Genomic DNA, 23,173 nt, shown 5'->3' on the forward strand with positions numbered 1-23,173 from the left:
TTGTGAACCGTTCTAAACTTGGTCTTCTCTTCTGGATCCACAGACTCTGTCAGGCTGGAGAACGGATCCAGTCGGTGTTCAGGCAGGCTGGAGGTGAAGTCCAACAACTCGTGGTCCTCCGTGTGTGAAGATGACTTTGACCTGCTGGATGCAGAGGTGGTCTGTAGGGAGCTGGGCTGTGGGGCTCCTTCAGTCCTCCAGGGGGCGCCGTATGCAGAATCAGAGGCTCCAAAGTGGAACAAAGAGTTTTCCTGTGAAGGTCACGAGTCTGCTCTCCTGGACTGCAACCACGCCAGACTAGAGAGAAGCTGCTTAGCGGAGAAAGTTGTTGACCTCACCTGTTCAGGTGGAGGAGGAGCCACAGCTTTAAAACTGGTGACACGTGTGATCATTTATCAATAACGTATCTGTTTGTGCCTACATGAAGGAATCATCCGCTTAGAGGGAGACGTCAGTCACTGTGCTGGAACACTGGAGATGTTTTACGGTGGAGAATGGGGACCAGTAGCTGATTCTAACTGGAGCCGGGACTCCGCCTCTGCAGTGTGCGCTCAGCTGGGTTGTGGTTCTGCTCTGTCTTCTAGAAGCAAAGACAACTTTCTAAACAGATCTGTGTGGTGGATCCAGCCTCCGTGTGGCCTATCACTGGAAGGCTGTAATATTATGCAGTGGGTTGATCACAGCGAATTTACTCTTGAAATATTATGTTCAGGTAAAACCAAACACCAATGTCATTATTTTACTGGTCGTGTCCCATTTTGCTGCAACACTCTGTAATTTTAGAATTTACTGATCCAGATCAGCACCAAGTGTGTCAGGAAAGAGGAAAACCAGCGAGGTAGACCTTCAGAAAAAAGATTGACTGGGCCTAAGAACTTTATTTTGATAGTAAATAGGAAGTTGTGGGTACAGATACCAACAAATTCTCCTTTTTTCATTTAGTTTAACAGAACACTATGATCACTCCAGACAACCAGGTTTTATTTGATATGCCTTTTTTTATTGGTTGCACACAGTCCATTAGGAGATTAATAAAAACATTAGGATTATTTTTCCAAGAAAAAGTTCAAATTTCTGAAGACTCAAATATCCAATATGACTCAGCAGAAATCCTCTGTTTCAGTCTCTGTTGTCGGTTTGATGATCCGTTGGTGTGTCGTCTCGGTGGGTTTGATGGCGATGATCCTCGTCACCTGCTTCTACGCCACGGTACTGAACACACAAATACAGGACCAGAAGTTTTTTTAAAGTGACGGTGAATTGTTGTCTTTTAGACCGGCAGAAAACCAGACGGAGAACACGAGAGGAACCGAGACGATCCTGATGGTTCTGGATCTGGAGGCTGCACAGAGGAGATGACTGCAGTGTAAAGGAAAGAATGAACAGCTGAAAAACTCTGCATTAGATTTCAAGATGTTCCATAAACGTCAATATCAATATTAACGTTTTACCCCAAACAATATTAAAGATAAAACTAACGAAAAAGTAGCTTGTGTAAAGAAAAAGTGATTGTCATTCTTGCTCATGTAATCCTAATTTTGGACAAAGAGAATGAGGTGACCGTTAGATGCAGATGTTGTACAAAAGCTGTGAAGTAAAAAGCGCTTTCATCCACCAGATGTTGACATAGACCAATAACTGTTTACTGACGGCGGCGTCTGAATTGGGGAAAATGGCGGCATCATTTTGCTGGAGGCGGTAGATGGCTGTTTTCTATGGGTGACATCACACTGGCTCAGTCCAGTTCACTCGTACAGCCAATGGCCGTTCATCTTTGTTTTAGGGTGTCCAGTGTGCACAGATGCTCACTGGATTGGCTAATATAGACCACACTGCACTGCTTTGAACTATTTGTCATCAGAAAAAAAAAAGAAACTTTATTTCATCCTAGTTTTCATCATCATAACACAGTGGACTAATTAATAGTCTTTGTAAAAGTTCATATTGTTGCTATTGAAGAAAAAAAGAAGTAGTGAGTTGTGGGTCCATATTGCGTTACAATCCACTGGTTTTTCCTGCACTATATAGTTTTTAGTGGTAGAGAATAGTGACACAATCCGGTCACGGCCTAAAATAACCTTTATTGGCCCCGCAATCGCTTAATCAACTAGCTTTTATAGAATATTCAGAATTTACTTACATTGAATATTTGCAGAAGTTACCAAGGAAAAGCAGGACTCAGCAAACTGAAATACATATCTGGCAAACATGAGGACCAATCAATCATGCCGATCACACCAGATGTGTCCTGGCCTGGTTCAACAACAACCACCTGACCTGCAGGGTAGAAATTGGACGACTGATGGTGGAAGAAGGAGAGGAGGAAGAATTGATTGTAGACAGATAGAAGGAAAGGCAGGAGTGAAGGACTTGGAGGAGGAAAAAGATGAGTGACAGCAAAGCCGTGGATGTAGAGAGCGTAGCCAGACAGCACAGAATGTTGGTGTGGGGTAGACTCTGGTGGTGAGGATGATGAAGAGGAGGAACAGTTGAAAAAGGACGACACCAAACTCGATTCACGCGTCAGGGGCGTCCTGTTTCCTAGTGAGGGTGCCCTATGATAACTCTAAAAGTGGATCATGAATTCAGTGATCTATTGAGAGGGCCTTTATGTCTTCAGCGTGCACACGCATGACCTCTGGAGCTCAGGAATCATCAGATGGTGGTCCTTTCTGGAACAGAAGAGGTTGAAGCATTTTTCAACTGGAGCTCAATCTTTGGTTTGACATGAAGACGTTTCCAGGAACAGCAGCTGCCTCCTCATATCTGAAACTTAAGGGAAAAAGTGTCAGGTTGGTACAATCATAATACAAACCAATGCAAGCAACTGAGTTAAAAATTAATACATTTACATGAAATACATTTAATATTGCTATACTCATCAATGCCTAAACAATTCTTTATCAACATAAATTAATCTTTAAAACTTTATAATCATCTTTTTGGAAGACTATTTACTTTGATGTTTCATGTCAAAGAATTTTCAAGGACACTGCAGGGAGTTGAACCCCGTCTAGCTGAGGCCAGAGTTCCATCTACCAGTGCCTTTTGCTTTTTTGACTGAACATGGAAGCTAAGAAAAACCTGGACTCCAACCAGCATATATACCCTCTCCATTTCTATGGGCTTGGGACCATCACAGAAAGTACACAGCTCTGTGACTCTCTGAGGCTGGATTATATATATGTTTTTTTTTCCTTTTTTTAATTTTAATTTTATTATTACAGACTAACACATAACTAGTTATTGTACATTATATACATTTGCATAAATACATGGAAATAAAATATAATACACTTTTAATGAATGACTGGAAGTAAACATGTACATTTTTGTTAAAAGCTTCAATTTAACCACAAAAAAAATGTTCTTAAAATCTTTTTCAATGTTTTCCTGGATATTACCAGTGTCTTGTGTCATTACATTTAGGAATCTTGATTTTCACTTTTTTGTGTGTGTGGGGGGAAACTAGAGCACCCAGAGAAAACCCCACGCATGCATGGAAAGAACACGCCAATTTAACCATGCAGCCCGTTTTTTCACTTAAAAAACCAAAAAACAAAAGTTGAACTCAATCACTGCACACACTCCCACTAGCTTCTAAACCCTGACCAATCATGATATACATCTTTTCTATTTTTGGTTGGGGGGAAACTAGAGCACCCAGAGAAAACCCCACGCATGCATGGAAAGAACACGCCAATTTAACCATGCAGCCCGTTTTTTCACTTAAAAAACCAAAAAACAAAAGTTGAACTCAATCACTGCACACACTCCCACTAGCTTCTAAACCCTGACCAATCATGATATACATCTTTTCTATTTTTGGTTGTGGGGGGAAAACTGGAGCACCCAGAGAAAAACCCACGCATGCATGGAAAGAACATGCAAACCTTACCATGCAGCCCCTTTTTATAAGACTAGGTTGATCTTTTTTTTTAATTTTGTGCAGTCGCTTGCTTGACTTTTTTAGAGCAAAACAATCTGCGCCAAAATTTGGTGAAGGAAAACCTCTTGACCTTCTTTCCTTTCTTTGGTTCCTCTTCTTCTACCTCAACCTGTTCTTCTGTGGTTTCTCCCTCTTTGGTGATGCATTCCTGATTCCCAGAGTCAGTCTGTACAGAGACTGTTTTCTTCTCCTCAGCATCAGAGTCAGTCTGCACAGAGACTGTTTTCTTCTCTTTGTTTGCCTTCATTTCTTCCAACTCCCTTTTTGCATCTTCTGCTTCTTTTTCTCTGAGTTTGTTCAATTCAAGGAGAGCCTTTTTCTCCTCCTCATGTTTCTTCAGTTGCTCTTTCAGCTCAGTGATAGTGGATTCATGCTGAGCAGAGACCTCCAGTTTCTTGTTTAGGTCAGCATTTTCTCTCTCCAAATCTCCAATTTCATCAACCAGAACTTGATTTTCTGCCTTTAGTTCCTCATTTTCCTCTTGAAACTCCTGATATTTTCTTTCAAAGTCTTCAAAGGCTTTGTTGGTGTCTGGTTTGGGTCCTTTGCCTCCCTTTGCAGCCTTCTGCTCTTTGAAATATTTAAGCTGCTGTTTCAGCTTTTTGATGCAAGCTTCATTTTTGTCATTGATGTCCATTTGTTGGATCAATACGGCCTTGCACTCTTCCAGCTCCCAGACCATGTCAAGGTTGGCCTGTTTCAGGGTCAACTGTTCTTCAGTCGTCTGATCTTTCTCTTCTTTTAAGTTGTTGAATTTCTGTCTCAACTCTTTGGTGTCAGTTGGAACAGCAAGTTCTTCTAGTTCTTTCTTCAATTGAGCATTTTCATGCTCAAGAGCTTCCACCTTGGTAGAAAGAGCCTGGCCTTTTTTGTCCTGGATGAGGTTTTCATGGGCCTTTTTCAGCGTGTTGAGTTCCTCCAGAACTTGACTGAGTTTTGGGCTTGGATTGTTGCGCCTGTTTGCCTTAGTTACACTGGGCATTTTTACCACTTGTTAGGTGTAAAATAACAGAAATGACAGTTTCCAGAAAGTTTCAGAAACAAAAGCTTTTTGTCTCTGCAAAGAATGTCCTCCAAGTGTCCAAGTTTCCAAAGTACTCTTTCTAGAGCAATAACCTTAGATCTCTTCAACCACAGCGAATGTTTTGACTAGAAATCTGAGATGTATATGTGGGCTAGAGTGGCAGTCTACAATATGTCACATTATGTCATGTGATGTCATGTGATGTCATATGATGTCATGATGACAAACTCACATCAGGTGCTCTGACATCATCATTACATAAGGGCATTGATGTCACGTGAGATCTATGACATCACTAAACCCTGATTTTATTCCCTTTATCTTTAGAATTGTATACCTTTTATCTCTTGTTGTTTTTTTCTATTTTTTAATTAATTAGTAACTAACAAAGCACCAACATCAGGTTGGTATAGTCATCATGACATCATAAAGCAGTTGGTGACATCAATGGGTCTTGACTGGGCTTTTTGTCACGTTGCCTAGCAACATGACTAAGGCATCATCAAAGGGCCTTTGTCATGTTGCTAGGCAACAGAGCTCTTTTCTTGGTACAGAATAGGATTGATGCAACCACTTACACAATGTATCAGCTCTCTCCAGCGGTTTAAAGAATGATAAAAAGACAATGTTTAAAATTAATTTTAAACAAATATGCAATGAAAAACTTAAGAACAGACAAAAAATGTAAATTAAAAAAACATACATTTAAAGATAAATACAGATAGGGCATATAGACATTTATGCTCTTGAGCACCTCCTGAGGTCACCAGCAGCTTCCTTTCCGGGTTGTTCCTCCTGAGTATTCTTAGGAAGTGGAGACGCTGGGCCTTCCCCAGCGCCGCTGTGGATTGCTGTGGATCGTATAAACGCAATGTTTACTTTTTCTGAACAAATCTTATCAAGTTGGAATTTGGAGCAAGTTTAACTCGGCCAGATCTTCCTCTGAAGGATCAGCCGTACTGCATAAAATATTCATATTTCTGACAATTTCCTTTTGCTTTATTTTTCTATTTTTGCCAATTTCACCGGCTATATGTCTGCTTTTGAAAGTAAACCACTCCCACTTCCCATTGTTTGTCATTTCCATTCCCTTGACTTTCAAACATAGAGATTTGATCTCCTTGGTAAATATATCTTTTAGTAAAGGTTTATCGTTAAATTTCCAGGTGTTGTGAGATGGGTGTGTATTTTTGCAGTTTTAGGGAAAGGTTAATTAGACAATGGTCAGTAAGTGGAGACGGTTCTATTACACAGTTTTCTACATCTGCAGATATCGGTTGAGAAATAAGCCAATTGATATGGTGCCGCTGTCAGACTCCTCCCCCTCTCCCCTCCACTTGGCTGCTTCTCCATCCCAGCTGCTGCCACTTACTTCATCACCTCTTCTGCCTTCATAAGGAGCCTCCTGATCACCAGTCTTCGCCAGTCCGTTGCCCCTGATGGTGCATAGTTGGTCCTCTCGTCTCGTTCATGGTGTTCTGTCTCGTTAAGCCCTTGGCTAATTTCTGTCTCTGCTTATCTCCAGGGATCCATTGTCACAAGTGGTCGCCTGCATCAACCTCTGTCTGGAACCTTCCCCCCGTTCGCTCCTGCTGGTCCCACCTCGAGCCTCTGCCGTCTTCTGCCATCTCTTGGACCCCCTCCGACGCCAACTCCTTCCGACTGCCTGCAGAAAGATCCAGCAGTGACGCCACTCGAGTACGATCTTCACTCTCTGGGAACCCTAGATCCTGCCCATGGTTTTCTGTCTGTTCACTATTAAAACCTCTTACCTGCCACGCTCGTCCTCCTCTGTGTTTCTTCCGGGTTCCAGCGTCTGGGTCGAAAAGTGTTCTGTAGCCATGACAGAACGGACTGGCCAACATCCCGACCCAGCTGACCCGGAAGGACTCAGATTTGCCGTGTCCCAGCAAGGCGTGATGCTCGGTCGCCAGGCGGACGCCCTTTGGCAAATGGCCGCAGCCCAACAAGAACTTTTCCAACGTCTCGACGGTATGACTCAAACCTTACTCGAATTAACTAGACAGACTACCCATGCCTCGGCTCCCACAGCTCAAGCTCCCAGTGATCTTACCGCTTCCGGTTCCGGATCTCCTTCCGCTCCGGAAAACTTCCGACTCCAGCCGGAACCTTTCTTCGGGGATGTGGAAGCCTGCGGAGGATTTTTATTACAGTGCCAACTGATATGTCAACAAGCCCCCCGTTACTACCAAACAGATCACAGTAAGATAACTCTCGTTGTAAACTCTCTTCGCAATAAAGCACTCCAGTGGGCCCAAGCCTTTCTCTCCGCCAATCGTATTAGTCACTTACGACCGTTTTATCAGCGAGTTCCGTTTGATTTTTGATCAACCCTGCAGACAGGAAGAAGCTACCCGGCGTCTCCTCGCCCTTAAACAACGGAATCGCCCAGTTAGTGATCATGTGGTCGATTTTCGTATCCTAGCGGTGGAAGCAGGATGGCCCGACGTGGCCTTAAAAGGGGTTTTCTACCAATCCCTGAATGAGCAGATCAAAGATCACCTCTGCTCACAACCCGAAGCGCGCTCCTTCGAGGAATTGATTGCCGCGGCGCTCCGTTCGGATCTCAGACTTCGGGAGCGTCAAAGAGAGCGCAACCATCCTCATCCTCGCCCCATCACCAAGCCACCCAGTGCACCACCCGCAGATCACGGTTTTTGCTCTGAAACGCCTATTTCCATTAAGTGTCCGGAGGAGCCCATGGAGATTGGCCATTCGAGGTTATCTGAAGAAGAACGCCGCAAAAGGCGCAATGAAGGAGCGTGCTTCTACTGCGGAGCTAAAGGCCATTTGGTTTCCTCATGCCCTATTCGTTTAAACTCCCGAGCCCCTCGTTAAACGACAGGCCCCGAGGGGAACAGCTCTCCAAAGATTTTGGTAAAGAGTTTCTACTAATTCCTGTCAAGTTATGCTATGATCTTCTTGTCCACGATTCCAATGCTCTCATAGATTCTGGAGCTGAACAAAGCCTTATCGATCATCGGCTTGTTAATTCTTTGTCTATACCCACAGAACCTCTGGACACCCCTATTGAAGCCTCTGGTCTGGGTGGCCAACACCTCGCGCGCATCATCCACCGCACTAAACCCATCCTACTCGTCGTATCAGGTAATCATAGGGAGTCCATTAGTTTCCTCGTCACTCAGTCTGCCCACTTTTCCATAGTGCTGGGGTTTTCCTGGCTCAAGTTACATAACCCTCATTTTAACTGGTCTCTGGGGTTAATCAATCAATGGAGCCCCTATTGCCTCGCTAACTGTTTACCCCCAGCAGGTGGAGGATGCTAGTCCGGTCGATCTTTCTGCTATTCCGCCGTGCTATCATGACTTAAAGATCGTTTTTAGTAAATCCAAAGCTAGTGCTCTGCCCCCGCATAGACCCTATGATTGTGCCATAACTCTCCTGCCGGGCACCCCTGTATCCAAGGGCCGACTATTCAATCTATCGGGCCCCCAACCAGCTGCCATGGAGCAGTACGTCCAGGAGGCCCTCTCTCTAAGTCACATACGACCATCCTCCTCCCCCGTTGGAGCAGGGTTTTTTTTTGTGGAGAAAAAGGATAAAACACTCAGGCCATGCATTGACTACCGCGAACTCAACCAGATCACGATTAAAGATAAGTATTCCTTGCCAATGATTTCTTCCATGTTTGACTCCGTTCAGAAGGCCCGCATCTTCACAAAATTAGATCTACGCAACGCCTATCATCTGGTCCGTATCAAAGAGGGCGATGAATGGAAGACTGCCTTTAACACCCCCCTAGGGCATTATGAATATTTGGTTATGCCTTTTGGCCTAACCAACGCCCCGGCAGTCTTCCAAAGGTTAGTTAATGACGTCCTCCGCGATTTCCTTAATCGCTTTGTATTCGTCTACTTAGACGACATCCTCATTTATTCCAACGACCAAGCCCAACATGAACACCACGTGCGCCTCGTACTCGAAAGACTATTAGAGAACCAGCTTTATGTGAAGGTCGAAAAATGCGAGTTCCACGTGACCACTGTCCAGTTCTTGGGGTACATCGTCGAGGCAGGTTGCATCCGACCCGACCCATCCAAAATTGAAGCCGTTGCTAATTGGGAGCCACCTGACAACCGTAAGAAGCTCCAACAATTCCTGGGGTTTGCAAACTTCTACAGACGTTTTATAAGGAACTATAGCAGTATCGCCTCCCCTCTCACACGGCTTACTTCTACTAATCGTCCCTACCTCTGGTCTACGGAAGCTCAACAGGCCTTTGACACCTTAAAGAGACTGTTTGTTTCTGCTCCCATCCTCATCCAACCTGATCCCTCTCGGCAATTTGTGGTGGAAGTGGATGCGTCGGACTCAGGAGTGGGCACCGTTCTATCCCAGAAAGAAGCCGCCACTGGCAAGTTGAAACCCTGTGCTTTTTTCTCACGGAAGTTGTCACCTGCTGAACAAAATTATGATGTGGGGAACCGGGAGCTTTTGGCCATCAAGCTGGCGCTAGATGAGTGGGGTCACTGGTTGGAGGGGGCCGAGCAGCCATTCATAGTATGGACCGACCACAAGAACCTGGCTTATCTCCGTTCTGCCAAGAGACTGAATTCCAGGCAAGCTCGATGGTGTTTATTTTTTGATCGCTTCCAATTTACTATCACCTACAGACCCGGATCTCGTAATGTCAAGCCCGACGCCCTGTGGCCTACGCTTCTCGTACGTTAAGCCCATCTGAGAAGAAATATTCCCAGATATAAAAAGAAGCATTGGGACTGGTTTATGGTGTGAAGAAATTTCACCAGTATTTGTGGGGCCGCCACTTTACACTGGTGACTGATCATCGCCCCCTGGTGACGCTGTTCGGTGAACATAAAGGTCTACCAACTTTGGCAGCTGCACGCATCCAACTATGGGCAATCATCCTCTCTGCTTATGACTACCACATTGTTTATCGCAAGTCAAAAGAGCATAGCAATGCAGATGGTCTTTCCCGGGTTCCCTTACCAGAAACTAGTGATTATGGAACAGCAGGAACCTCAGCGCTAATTCACTCACTGTTGTAAGAGCATCTCCAAGAGGCACCACTTAGTGCACAAGTGACACTAAGTGGTCACTTGTCTGTACAGACGCAACAGTTGCTAATGAAGTTGGTGACAGTTCGGCTGCATTTGGCACAGCTTTGACACAAGTCCTCGTGAGACTTCGACTGAGTCAGAAAACGTCTGACAACACGTACAGACAAGTGACCGTGAATTGTCACGAGTCTACAAGTACGTGATGGAAGGTTGGCATGGGAAACAGGAAGAACACCTAAATGCATTCAGCATGAGGAAAAATGAACTTTCAACAGAACAAGGTACAAGGGTTGTCATACCTGCCAAGCTGAGGGGGAGAGTCCTAAAAGAAATCCATTTAGGACATCAAGGCATCGTCAAGACAAAAGCCTTAGCCCATAAATATGTATGGTGGCCCGGTCTTGATTTGGATGTAGAGCGTCTTTGCAGAGAATGTGAGACATGCCACCTGAACAAAGCAACACCCCCCCCCCAAGTTCCCCTACATCCATGGGAGTTTCCTGGAGAACCATGGAAAAGACTGCACATAGACTTTGCTGGACCTTTCCTGAGTGCCATGTTCATGATAGTGGTCGATGCACACACAAAGTGATTGGAAGTATATCGCATGTCACAAATCACCACCCAGGCTACCATCACAAGACTAAGGAGATTGTTTTCTTCTTTTGGACTGCCACAGCAAATTGTGACTGACAACGCAACTACATTCACATCAGCAGAGTTCAAAACTTTTGTGAAAATGAATGGGATTCATCAAACTACAAGTGCACCAGGACACCCAGCATCAAATGGTCTGGCGGAGCGATACGTCCAGACATTTAAAGCCGGAATGAAGAGACTGGCTCACACCCATCTGTGCATTGATGATAAGATTTCCTTGTTTTTGTTGCAGTACAGATCCACTCCTCACTGCACCACGGGACAGTCCCCTGCTGATCTGTTTCTTCGCAGACACATTCGTACCAGGCTGGATTTTCTTCAGCCGTGCACCAAGGAGCGGGTGAGGAAGAGACAATATCACCAGAAAGACTGCCATGATTACAGTGCTGCAGATCGTTCGTTTGCAGTGGAAGATGCAGTGTATCTGCGTAGCACTGTGAGTGGGGGTCACAATTGGATTCCTGGTATGGTGGTGCGACAGACTGGTCCAGTTTCCTACAAAGTCCGAGAGCGGGATTCTGGCACAGTTCACAGACGGCATGGAGATCAGCTACGAGAGCGAGCTGTACCTGCGGCAGACCAAGTCGTCTCGACAGAAGAAGTGGAGACGAGCTGTGGAAGTTCCCCACAAAAGGGAGATTTTCCTAACCAGTCACCTGAGCCAGTGGTTTTGAGACGCTCACAACGTGAAATAAAGCGTCCCCTTAGATTTCAAACTTGATATTAAAATAGTTCTTTTTGAGATTAAAGACTTTAGGACAGATTGTAAGAAACCTGTTTCGTCTATTTTGCAGAAATTAATGTTGTTAAGGTATCCCAGTTAAAATGGGAGGTAATGTGGCATATTGACTAGTTATTGTTCATCACACCAAAGTCTGATTTTATTGTAAGGCCGTGAATGTTACACTGTTAAGGATAAGCACGCGCTGCATCCTGGTTGTAAAAGAGTTGTAACAATGGCCAACCTAAAGTAACGTCTCATCATTGAAGACACTACACCTACTTTCTTGGGTAATCAAAAAGAAAATCCATATAAAATAGCAGGGGGGTACTTAGCTCGAAGGGGGGCGGGTCACAACCACACCCCACTGCGTTCCAACCCCGCTATCCCCTCTGAACTCTGTCTGGCTCTCGGCTCAGCTGCTCCTCCGGTGCTAGTCAGCGCTCATCTATCCTCACGGCAGGGCGTCTCCTTCAAGATGTCTTCCGGCGCCACTTCACCCGGAGATGCTTCACTCGGAGCGTATTTCTTCCGCTGTCTGCCCCGCACTGCTCCGGTGGCTCCTCTCGTTCACACAATCAACAATTGGAAGAAGCACCCCCACCATCTTCTCACTTCAAAACTGCTCCTCTTGCATTCCTGCTGATCCTTAAATCCAGTCTCTTATCAGCACGCCCCCAGCACACACATCTAATTCTAGCAGCATGAGCTGCTGCCTTCAGGGACCCTCCGGATTTCACGAAGATAAAAACAGTTTACTCTGTTACACGTGTGCACACTGAAGACATAAAGGCCCTCTCAATAGATCACTGAATTCATGATCCACCATGGAAAGTGAAGGAGAGAGGAAACTCGTGGCATATTTTTCAGAGGCGGCGTTGGAGGTCTGAAACACAAACACAAAACTGCCTTGCTGAGCACACATACCAGCGAAGAAGATAGACGCCGAGTTGCATCTACACAGCCGTGAAGAAATAATGACGGACATTCTAAAATATCCCCGAACCAAGCACCAGTTGGAGCAACCTGTGCTTGAAATATTCATGTTTTCTTTGTATGATTCTGACAAGCGCGTAAATACTTGCTCTCTTCTTTTGAGGGAAAAGCGAGTTTAAGAAGCATAAAGTTGCGCAGCGCCACCTTGTGTACAGGAGTATTTCTGTTTACATTAAGCGCCATCTAATGTCAGGGAATGAAATTGCATGTTCGCTCGACTCAATGTCAGCGAAAATCGCCTGGGTGTGAAAACAAAAAACGTGGCGAAAAACGCTGGCGAATAACGCCTGGCGAATATTCGTCCCGGTGTGTACGGGCCTTGAGTCTCCGGAGGGGATGGAGATGCTGCTGTGCTTTTTTGATGACCCTTGTGGATTTGGTGGAGGAGGACAGGTCATTGGTGAGGTGCACCCCCAGGAACTTGACGCTGTCGACCTTCTCCACAGCAGCACCGTTTATGGTCAGATGTGAGTGGGGGGGATTGCCAGATGCCCTGTAGTCAATCACCATTTCTTTAGTTTTGTCCACATTGATCTGGAGGTTATGAGATGTGCACCACCCTGCTAGCTGCTCCACCTCCATTCTGTAAGCAGACTTGTCGTTGTTGCTTATGAGACTGATCACTGTTGTGTCGTCTGCAAACTTGACAATGTGGTTGGTGCTGTATTGAGCTGTGCAGTCATGTGTGAGCAGACTGAACAGCAGTGGGCTCAAGACGCACCCCTGTGGTGTGCCCGTGCTCACTGAAATGGGCCTGGATGTGTGTCTGCCGATCTTGACTGTCTGCAGCCTGTCTGTCAGGAAGCTGAGTGTCCAGTTGTGGGTTGCTGTGTCCACGCCTAGTAGCTTCAGCTTCTCCACCAGCTGCTGTGGAATGATGGTGTTAAAAGCCAAGCTGAAGTCGATGAAGAAGACTCTAGCGTAGGAGTTTTTTCTTTCCTGATGTGACAGAGTGAGGTGGAGAGTGGTGGAGATGGCATCTTCCGTGGATCGATTTGCTTTGTATGCAAATTGTAAAGGGTCCATGTTTCTGGGAAGACTGTTCTTAATGTGCTTTAGGACCAAGTGCTCCAGACATTTGGTCACAATAGGTGTGAGGGCCACGGGGCGAAAGTCGCTTGGGCAGGTTGGATTTGACTTCTTTGGGACCAGAGTAATAACAGCAGTTTTAAGACAGGAGGGTACAAATGCCTGCCTGAGTAATGTGTTAAAGATGTCGGTGAAGACATCTTTCAGTTGCTCCGCGCAGTCTTTCAGAACCCGTCCAGGGATGTTGGCCGGGCGCTTTTCGGGGATTGATGGTGGAGAAGGCCTTCCTCACCTCAGCGGTTGACAGCTGTAATGCAGTGTCGCTGGAAGACAGCGGGAGCATCTGTGCCTGGGTGGAGTTGTTAACTTCAAACCGGGCGTAGAAGTTGTTCAGTTCTTCCGGTAGGGAGCGGTTGTTCTGGCAAATTGTTGAGGGTGGGGGCTTATAGTCTGTGTTGTTCCGAAACCCCTGCCACAGTTGATGTGAATCTTTCTCACACACGAAGTGGCTGATCAGTTTTTGTGCGTACAGCCACTTCGCCTCTCTGATCCCCCGTGACAGGTTTTTCCTTGCCAGACTATATGCTGCTGCATCTCCGGATTTAAATGCCTTGTCCCTGGCTCTCAACAGGGAACGTACTTCTCCTGTTAGCCAAGGTTTGCAGTTTTGTCTTGTCCTGATGGTCTTGATCACTGTCACATCATCCACACATTTCCTGATGTAGTCAATGACGGACACTGTATATTCCTGCAGGTCGGTGATTTTATTGTGGGTTGCTGCTTCCCTGAAAATGTCCCAGTGAGTGGTCTCAAAGCAGTCCTGCGGGCTGAACTTGCTTAGTGTGGCCAAATTCTATTTTCTCTGACCTCTGACTGCTCCTGCTTGACCCTGGGTTTGTAGGCTGGGGTTAGCATAACAGCCAGATGATCGGAGTTGCCGACGTGGGAGAGGGTAGCTGCTTTATATGCATTTTTAATGTTTGTACACACTAGATCTAGTGTGTTGGCTCCTCTGGTTGCAATGTCCACATGCTGGTAGAATGTAGGCAGAACCGATGTGAGACTTGCCTGATTGAAGTCGCCAGCCGCTATGAAGAAGGCGTTGGGATAATCCCTTTGAAGTTCGCTGATGTTGTTGTGCAGCTCTGCCATGGCTTCCTTAGTGTTGGCGCTCGGTGGTACATAAACAGCTGTTATGATCACAGCTGTTAGCTCCCGCGGCATGTAGAAGGGTCGACATTTCACAGACAGGGACTCCGGGTGTGGCGAACAATGGGTCGAAACCACCATGGCGTCTCGGCACCATAGATTGTTGGTGTAAACAACTAGCCCGCCGCCCTTTTGTTTACCGGTTAGTGAAGCTAGTCTCTCCGCTCTGTGCGTCGTTAGCCCCTCCAGCTGGATCGTAGCGTCTGTTATGTTCTCATTCAGCCAGGATTCCCTGAGAACCAAAACACAACAGTTCCTCACGCTGCGTTGGGAAGCTCTCCATAATCTGATGTCGTCCTTCTTGTTGTCAAGGGATCATACGTTTGCTAGCAGGAGTGTGGGAATTGCCGGCTTGTGTGGCTTAGCTGCTAGCCTAGCTTTAACCCCTCCACGTTTGCCTCGTTTCTGCGTCCTGTCGCACCGCTTTCGGTGCCTTCCTTGGGATGTTGTTCCGGAATTGCCCGCAGGCCTCTTGCGGCCTGCTCTTCGTAGGAGTCCGAGCTCGCCCAGCAAACTGAGCAGATGTTTGTCGTTTTGGTATTACTTGTTTCCGAGTTCCAAGAGAAGCTGTCGCTGATATACTAGCATCTCTTTCGTACCGTTTACATTCAAAACACTAAAAGTCACATTAAAATCCACATTAACACACAATTGCACTACATTGTTGCTAGGAGAGGCCGCCGCGAGCGTCGGTCGCGCCGCCATGTTTTTGTTTTCATTTGGGACATCACTTTTCTGAGTGCTGACAAAAGACAAGACAAAACTGTCGAGCGTTTTCTCACTGATACGAGGACGTACAGTGGAAAGGTCAACTGGGGGTTGTTGATCCCTCCCCTGTAAGATAGATGATCTAATGCCATCTATCTTGGTAGTAAAGTGGACTGCAAACTCCTCACAGGTTTTACTGCCAAAGGTGGATGGTGGGCCAGAGGTTGGGTTTATTATTTTGTCTATTGTGGCAAAGAGGATTTTTGGCTTTGACTGATTTTCTGCGATGAACTTTGAGAAATAGTCTTGCCTTGCCTTTTTCATGGAATTATTGTAATGCATTAAGGTGTTTCTAAAGATTTGGTGATGTATGGTGAGTTTTGTTTTCCACCAATACCGTTCTGCCCTCCTTGTCATTCTTTTGAGTTTCCTAATATCCTCCGTTCTCCAAGGAGGTGGAGCTTTATCCTTAACTGTCTGGAACTTTAATGGGGCAACTTTGTCCAGAATTGTGGCGAGTTTATTATTAAAATGTTGAATTGAGGAGTCCATAAATGGATATGAAAGAGTTGGTTGCTGATTTTCCAAATGTGAGATGAAGTTTGCAGCCACTTCAGGGTGTAGACGGCGCCTTCTAATGGTTCTCTCAGGGAGCTTCTCAATTATGCAGTCATGCACCTTAAAAACAGACATGAATGGTCTGAAATGCCCACAAAACAAAATAACAAAATGTTTAAAATTAAAGCAAGTGCTTCAGAAAAAGAGTGACCTTTAACCTATCATCAGTTTAAAAATAAAAAGAGTGACCTTTGACCCAAATGAAATTTTAAACTGAAAACAAGTGCTTCAGGAAAAAATGACCTTTGACCTGAAAACAATTTTAAAATAAATACAATTTTCATCGAGACAATAATAAATTGATCATTTTTGTTTTTATTTTACCTTTTTTGAGCGAAATAGAGTGACCTTTGACCTTTCATCAATTTAAAAATTAAAACAAGTGCCTTTTGACCTACCTTCAATTTAAAAATTAAAAAGATTGACCTTTGACCCAACCAAAATTTTAAAACAAAAACAAATGCTTCAGAAGTAGAGTGACCTTTGACCTGTTAACAATTTTGAAATAAAAAACAATCGCTTCTGAAGGAGTTTTAGGGCCACCCAAAGAAAAAAAAAGTACTATTATAATTTTTAAAATCGTACATTTATGAGAAAAAAAACTCGTAAATTTACGAGATTAAAGTGAAATTTAGCAACAGTACAGCAGAGCAGAGCGACTAAACTAAATTGAACAGGTGAGCTGAATGTTCATTGATAACATTAAAAATGTTTGCAACCTCATTTCTTTTATTCATTGATGGGTGGCTTGCAGGATCTCTGTAGCCGTTGATGAAGACGTCGGTGTCCCTGCAGCCGTCCACTTCAATCCTTTCTTCCTCCATGAAACCAAGATCTCTAAGTCTGTGTGATGCTTCCGTCAGAGGAGTAGCACTTTTTGGCATTTTCAACGTTCATCTGCTAATATAAAGACTATTTTCATTCATCTTTGTTGTTTTATGTTGAAACGGGATGTTTCATCTGGAGGAGGGGGCGTATGGAACTGTTTACACATTGGTGTTCTGCACATGACAGGTTCTGGACGTAATGAGACAAATGGACTTCTGGATACGTGAATAAAAAGGAAAATAAAGTAGTCCTCCTTTACTCCAGGGGTCTCAAACTTGCAGCTATTCGCGGCCCCCAAGATGATATTTTGCGGCCACCGCCTTAAATGAAAGTTTGATGTTATTGCGTCCTGCAAGTTTGTATGAATGACACCTTTTCAGTGTTGTGCGCGGAGCTGACGAACCAATCAATCACAGTGGGTTATATGACTCTCGGGGGCGTGACAATGACCGGGCTTAAAGCAGGGGAACATTTAAGGCAGGAAACCTGACAGCCCCCTCCCCGGACCAGATCTAGGACTTTGTTACTTTCCTTTTTAGAGCGTATTTAATTGCATGTAATTTTCTAAACACATGCAGTCAGAGCTGAACTTGTTTCTGGGTCGCTCGAACCCCGAGGAGGGTTAAGGTTACAGTTTCGCGCGATGACGTGTTGACCCCAACCAAACAGTTCTCGTGTATAGCTGTGACCGCAGCACACCGCTCCCTCAGGAGATGGGTCACTGTGGAGAATAAATGTCCCACACCTACATGCGTGACAGCTAACAGGGCTTTAACATGAAACACGTGCGAGCAACAACAAGATTTAGTCTTGGACACACTAAAAATACGTGGGGAAAATGCAACGATAAACGTGTTTGAAATGAACCAGCGCCTCGCCTGTAACGCTGGTGAGACGAGGCGGCTGCGGGCAGGGAGGGGGGGGCATAAGATGAAGGCGAACGCTGAGCTGCAGCAAGACTGAAGGAGAACAGGAAGTTGGAATTCAATTTAGTTTTAATATGCCTCTCCCCCTCAGAATTCATTTATATTCTATTCCGTTTTTGTCCCTTTCGGGGTCACGGGGCTGCCGCAGACTATGCACTTGTGGGCAAAAGCAGGGGACATCATGCTGGACAGGTTGCCAGCCTGTCGCAGGGTAGAGTGTCCGCAGTCACACACCAATGCACTCTCACATTTTCACCAAGGGACAATTTAAGTTGACCAACTAACCTATGAAGCATGTTTTTGGATGATGGGAGGAAAACGGAGTCACCGGAGAAAACCCACGCATGCACAGGAAGAACTATTAACTTTGTATGAATTTATACACAAAGACACACGCAATAAAATTTAGTGCTACCTTTGCCCTTTCCAGTGGTAGGAAGGAGACCAATCAGATCTATACCAAGGGCACTCCAAGCTCCCTGTACTTGGATGGGATGAAGAACAGGAGCGACAGTTTAACTGTGTCATGATGCTGACAGTGGGGACACTCATCAACTTTTGACAGAGGGTATTCAATTAATTTCAGTTATTTCCCCCATAAGTATCTTGCATATTTCGGGAAAAAAAGTAACTTCAGAAATTATAATGCATCACAACTTACAAATAACTTATCAGGTTTAATAGGCGTGGCTTGGAGTTGAGACTTGAGTTGAGTCGTGGTGTGGCTTGGAGCCGTGGCGCGGCTTGGACTTGTGGCGCGGCTTGGACTCCTCGTGTGGCTGGAGGCTTTGGATCTTTGATGAAGCATTGTCTGCTGGAGGTAGGACCCAGGTTGACACTCATGGCATTTTGTCCTGCAGAAGAGGTGGAGAAATAGAAAGCTTCAAAAGGGAGAAAAAGAGAACAAGACAAGAGTTGAGTCTTGCCGCAGCTTGGACTCGGGACTTAAGTTAAGTCGTGGCGCAGCTTGGAGAAGTAGCACGGTTTGGAGTCGTGGAGTGTCAATCTTGGCGTGGCTTGGAGTTGTTGCTGAGTTTGGAATCGTGGTGCGGCTTGGAGTCGTTGCTGAGTTTGGAATCGTGGTGCGGCTTGGAGTCCTGGCGCGGCCTTGAATTGTTGCGCCGCGTGGAGTCGTTGCTGAGTTTGGAGTAGTGGTGCGGCTTGGAGTCGTTGCTGAGTTTGGAGTCGTGGCGCGGCTTGGAGTCGTTGCTGAGTTTGGAATCGTAGTGCGGCTTGGAGTCGTTGCTGAGTTTGGAGTCGTGGCGCGGCTTGGAGTCCTGGCGCGGCCTTGAATTGTTGCGCCGCGTGGAGTCATGGCACGGTTTGGACTCGTGGCTCAGCTGGGACTCCTGGTGCAGCTCAGACTCGTGGTGTGGCTGGAGGCTTTGGATCTTTGATTAAGCATTTGCTCGTGTGGAGGCAGGACCCAGGATGACACTCGTGGCAACTTTTCCTGTAGAAGAGGTGGAAAAGTAATAATTAAAGCTTGGAAAGCGAAAACCAGAGAACAAGACTTGAGAACAGGTAATGCACCATAGAGGGGCTACGAACTGGCTTTCGTGCTAGTGGCCTTCGATGCTATTCTTTTAGGTTTATCTTTCACTCTAAATACTTAATTTTTTGTCAAATGTCTGTATGTTGTACAACATGGGTTGTATGCATATATTACACACTCACATGTATGTTTTCTCTGTCTTAGTTTTACAGTGGCTTCAGGAGAAAGTTAATAAATCTTTAGTACAAAGAAGTCTCATAAAGTCTTTCTGAAGAACTGTTGTCTATAAGCCAAAATGAATCCTACATTCACGGAGGGCTGAATAGTAAAAAGGCATTAATTCATCACGTCCTATCTGGAAGTGAAATTTCAATTATGGCAAGATCTGCAGCTGATATGGAAGAGACATTGGAGACAAGATCAAAAGTGTCCAGCTCTTTACGCTCCAGCCAGCTTACATCATCACCTACAGCTGCTGCTAGAGCAAGAGCTAAACCAGGAGCAGCACGAGCCCCACTGTCTTCTGCACAAAAGGAAGCAAACATCCTAAAACAACAATCTGAACAGCTAAAAATGAAAGCAGATCTGGACGCTGAATTGCATGTTCTCAAAACACAGAAAGCAGCTGCGGCAGCACTAGTTGAGGCTCAAGCTTGGGAGACGTCCACCTAAGAAAGTGGAAACCCACGACAACCTCACTTAGATAACATGCCAGCAATTAATCCAGCTGAAGGAACAAAGGATTATGTAAGGCAGCATTCTGAACTCTGCTTTGACTTGCAGACTCCCCAGTCACACCCAGTTGGGCTTCCACCTGTCTCACTACCACACCCACCTGTGATCACTGAGCCAAAAATCTACAGAGAAGCAAGCATTCCTCATCACAGTGAGTATGACAACCAGGACTTTGTACCCCTTCCATTTAAAGCCGCCTCTGTGAGAAAGCCCTATTGGTCAAGGCAGAAGAGCACCATCTACTGGCGTACAGAAGAAAAGCGACATCTGTTGAACTTGCCTGGACATGCCCCTTACACTGACAAGCAGCAGAGAAGCAGTTACCAGAGGTGTGAAGCTGTAAGGATTCACTGTGTTTTTCCCCTTCTCTTTGTGTGCGTTCTTGAGGAAATGTAAGTTGTTTCTGCTTCTCATTTATCAACAATTTGGTGATTTATTTTATATTATAAGATTTATATGGCAACATGCTGTTACAGTTTGAGGTAGTTAAATATCTGTCTTTAGTTCTACTTATATGAACAATTCAGCTAAATTTGAGTGTTTAAAGTGGATTAGTGGCTTTGTTAATGCTTATGTTACTTACCTCATTGCTGAATTTATGTTATGTGCTCATACAGCAGTTTTGTTTAGTAAATGTGTAAGCTTTGCTCACTGTCATACAGACTTTGTGGTAACACATTTTATATCTTTGTTTCGTTTCGACCACACACACACACACACACACACACACACACACACACACACACACACACACACACACACACACTGACACACTTCATCCTCCACACACGGTTGAAAGCAACAGCTGCTGTAGTTCATCATCTTCCAACGTTGTTCAATAAAAGAAGAAACTTCAGTCTCTCTCTCCAAATGCCGTGATTCTCTGACCGGAATCCTAGTCCATAATCTGCCGCTTCAACCAGAAATCTTTCAGCGAGGCTCGACCCCTTCGCACATCTGGTCCTTCGAGCCGGATTGAGTGCACCCAAAGAAGATCATGGACAATGCAGAATCAGAAACATCTGAGCACCGGAGCCGTCCACAGAAGGACCACCGCTTACCTGCTTACTTGGATGACTACCAAGTTGGATTCCAGCCACCTAGGCGCTCAGCTCCACCTGTCGCTGTTTCCCGCTCCAACAGCCACTACAGCAACAAATCGAGCAGTTCATCCCACCAGAGTTCATACATCCACAGCAGATCGAGTAGGCGCACAAGGTACTCTGTTGGGACATGTCCCACTCAGGGTCTCTCAGCTGCACAAACTGCAATCCTGGAGGAGAGAATAAAGCAGCTGGAGTTAGACGATTTCCGTCATCTTATCACGGATGAGCCACAAGCTGATCTGGAGTGTAAACGACTGGATGAACAAGCCAAGGAAGCACAGCGACGTCAAGAGGAGGCACTCAAAGCCAGAGAAGCGCTCACTAAGCAGCTTGAACGACAACAGCGCTTAGCACGAGCTGAACAGGACCTTGATATTGCCAAGCTCCGTTCTTCATTGCTTTCTCATGGTCAGGCACCTTCACCTGCACCCTCTGACAAGTTAAACCCTTTCATGGACTTGCCAACACCAGTGCAGGGTGGACAGGCAGACTCAATTGCATCCACCTCCAAGTGGAGGTGGATGCAAGCCCAGCAAAGAGTCCATACTTCCAGGATCCAGGACGGCCTCAGTCTGCTGCAAGCCACCAACCCGCTTACAGCTACAACCAACCAGCAGTAGACTCACTTCATGCTGCTCCGCAGGTCAGTAAAGGGGCTCCACCACTCTCCGCCACTTACCTGGGGCAACAAACTGATTCAGTATTTCCTGCTCTCTACTCTGGTTATGTATCACTACCCGGAGCCGAAATACACCTTGCAACAGCCCTTGGCATCCCTCGACCTTCTGTGCCTGTGTTTGAGAGTGGTCGGGAGAGTGACTTCGCTCTACTTAAGCTCGCCTTAGACAATGTACTAGGAAGCCACCTTCACCTAAGCAAGCAATATAAATATCAAGTTGTGTTAGGGCACATTAGGCTTCCTAGTGCACTACAGCTTGCAAAGGCATTCATGCATGACCCAACACCATATACAACTGCACTGCAAGCTCTACAGGATAAATATGGGCAACCCAGACAGCTGGTCCAGAGTGAGCTGGGTGCCATACTCAACACCCCTGTTCACAGGATGGGGGGTGCCAATGCCTTTGCATTATCTCTCCAGTCCTTGGTCGGCATGTTGAGGTCTCTTGAGGGACAAAATGGATATGAACTTCACTTTGGTTCCCACGTCGATCGCCTACTCAGCAAATTGCCTCCCACCTACCGCAATGGCTTTATTGAGTATTGTTTACGACAGGGTATTCTACAGACTGGTACTGACAGAACCTATACCCTTCCAGACTTAGCCACCTGGCTTCAAATGAAGTCTCAAGTGAGGCGCATTTGCAGTCAAGCCGATACTTCCCGACCAGCCAGGAAAGATCAACAAATGGCCCTACCAAAGGAGAAGCCAACAAAGATGTACTTCAGTGCAACTGAAAAAGCAAACCAAGGAGAGACAATAGGGGCAAGACTTACATCAGCCAAGGTCAAACCTTATTGTCCCTTTTGTGACAATTCTGACCTCTATCTTAATTCCTGTTAGGGATATCAAGAAGCTAAACGCAGACCATATCTTGAAGTGGCTTGAGGATGGCAAACGGTGTCGGAAATGTGGACGCAATCATACCATGGACCGCTGCACTCTGAAGCCTCCTTGTAAAATCTGTAAAGAAACTCACCTTACTGTCCTGCATGAGTCAATCCAGGAAACCAAACAGAAGCCGTATACTCTTATACAAAGTTATACTTGGACCGGCCTAATAGAAGATGATCCAGAAATCCGATCAGAGGCAACACAAAGGTCACAAAAGGCTTTTTGGGTTCTCATCCGTTTCAGAGATTTTTTACTTGGAGATCTTTAGTACATGCAGTTTCGACTCTGACATTGTCAACCTCTGTTTTTGAGATGCTTCTTGCTTTTTTGATCAAAGACAAAAATGCAAAGGCAGTGACAGTCATAATCAAAAATGCTCAACACGATGACTTTAAAGGGGAGTGTCAGTGTCTCAATAGAGGAGAACAAATTTCCAAACAAAGCTCACTCCGGAATTTGTCCCCATTTCTGGACAAAGACGGGAATTGGGGGTTGGTGGCCGTATTCCCTCGACTGACATGACCTTTGAT

The 23,173-nt window shown here is 45.6% G+C and overlaps 2 protein-coding genes across 3 annotated transcripts; one reads left to right on the forward strand and one right to left on the reverse strand.

Annotated features, from left to right (window-relative positions):
* The first annotated feature begins 23 nt into the window (after positions 1 to 23).
* On the forward strand, positions 24 to 1,485 carry LOC105357517 (scavenger receptor cysteine-rich type 1 protein M130-like). Its single transcript, XM_023965949.2, has 4 exons — positions 24 to 346; positions 428 to 712; positions 1,124 to 1,209; positions 1,275 to 1,485. Exons 2-4 carry the CDS (start codon positions 478 to 480, stop codon positions 1,368 to 1,370), a joined length of 417 nt encoding a protein of 138 aa, XP_023821717.2. The 5' UTR covers positions 24 to 346; positions 428 to 477; the 3' UTR covers positions 1,371 to 1,485.
* Positions 1,486 to 3,213: 1,728 nt separating this feature from the next.
* LOC110013490 (uncharacterized) lies at positions 3,214 to 21,784 on the reverse strand. Of its 2 annotated transcripts, XM_020699794.3 has the most exons (3): positions 21,023 to 21,784; positions 6,346 to 19,184; positions 3,214 to 5,824 (listed from the first exon to the last, which is right to left on the reverse strand). In XM_020699794.3, exon 3 carries the CDS (start codon positions 4,929 to 4,931, stop codon positions 3,939 to 3,941), a length of 993 nt encoding a protein of 330 aa, XP_020555453.1. In that variant the 5' UTR covers positions 4,932 to 5,824; positions 6,346 to 19,184; positions 21,023 to 21,784; the 3' UTR covers positions 3,214 to 3,938. The 2 variants fall into 2 exon arrangements, with proteins under 2 accessions (XP_020555453.1, XP_078792009.1); XM_078935883.1 differs by having other exon boundaries at positions 3,214 to 19,184.
* Between the last annotated feature and the right edge of the window lie 1,389 nt (positions 21,785 to 23,173).

Source organism: Oryzias latipes, chromosome 18 (assembly GCF_053564925.1).
Source record: "Oryzias latipes strain Hd-rR chromosome 18, Olatipes_Hd-rR_3.1".
In the NCBI taxonomy this organism is placed as follows: Eukaryota; Metazoa; Chordata; class Actinopteri; order Beloniformes; family Adrianichthyidae; genus Oryzias; species Oryzias latipes.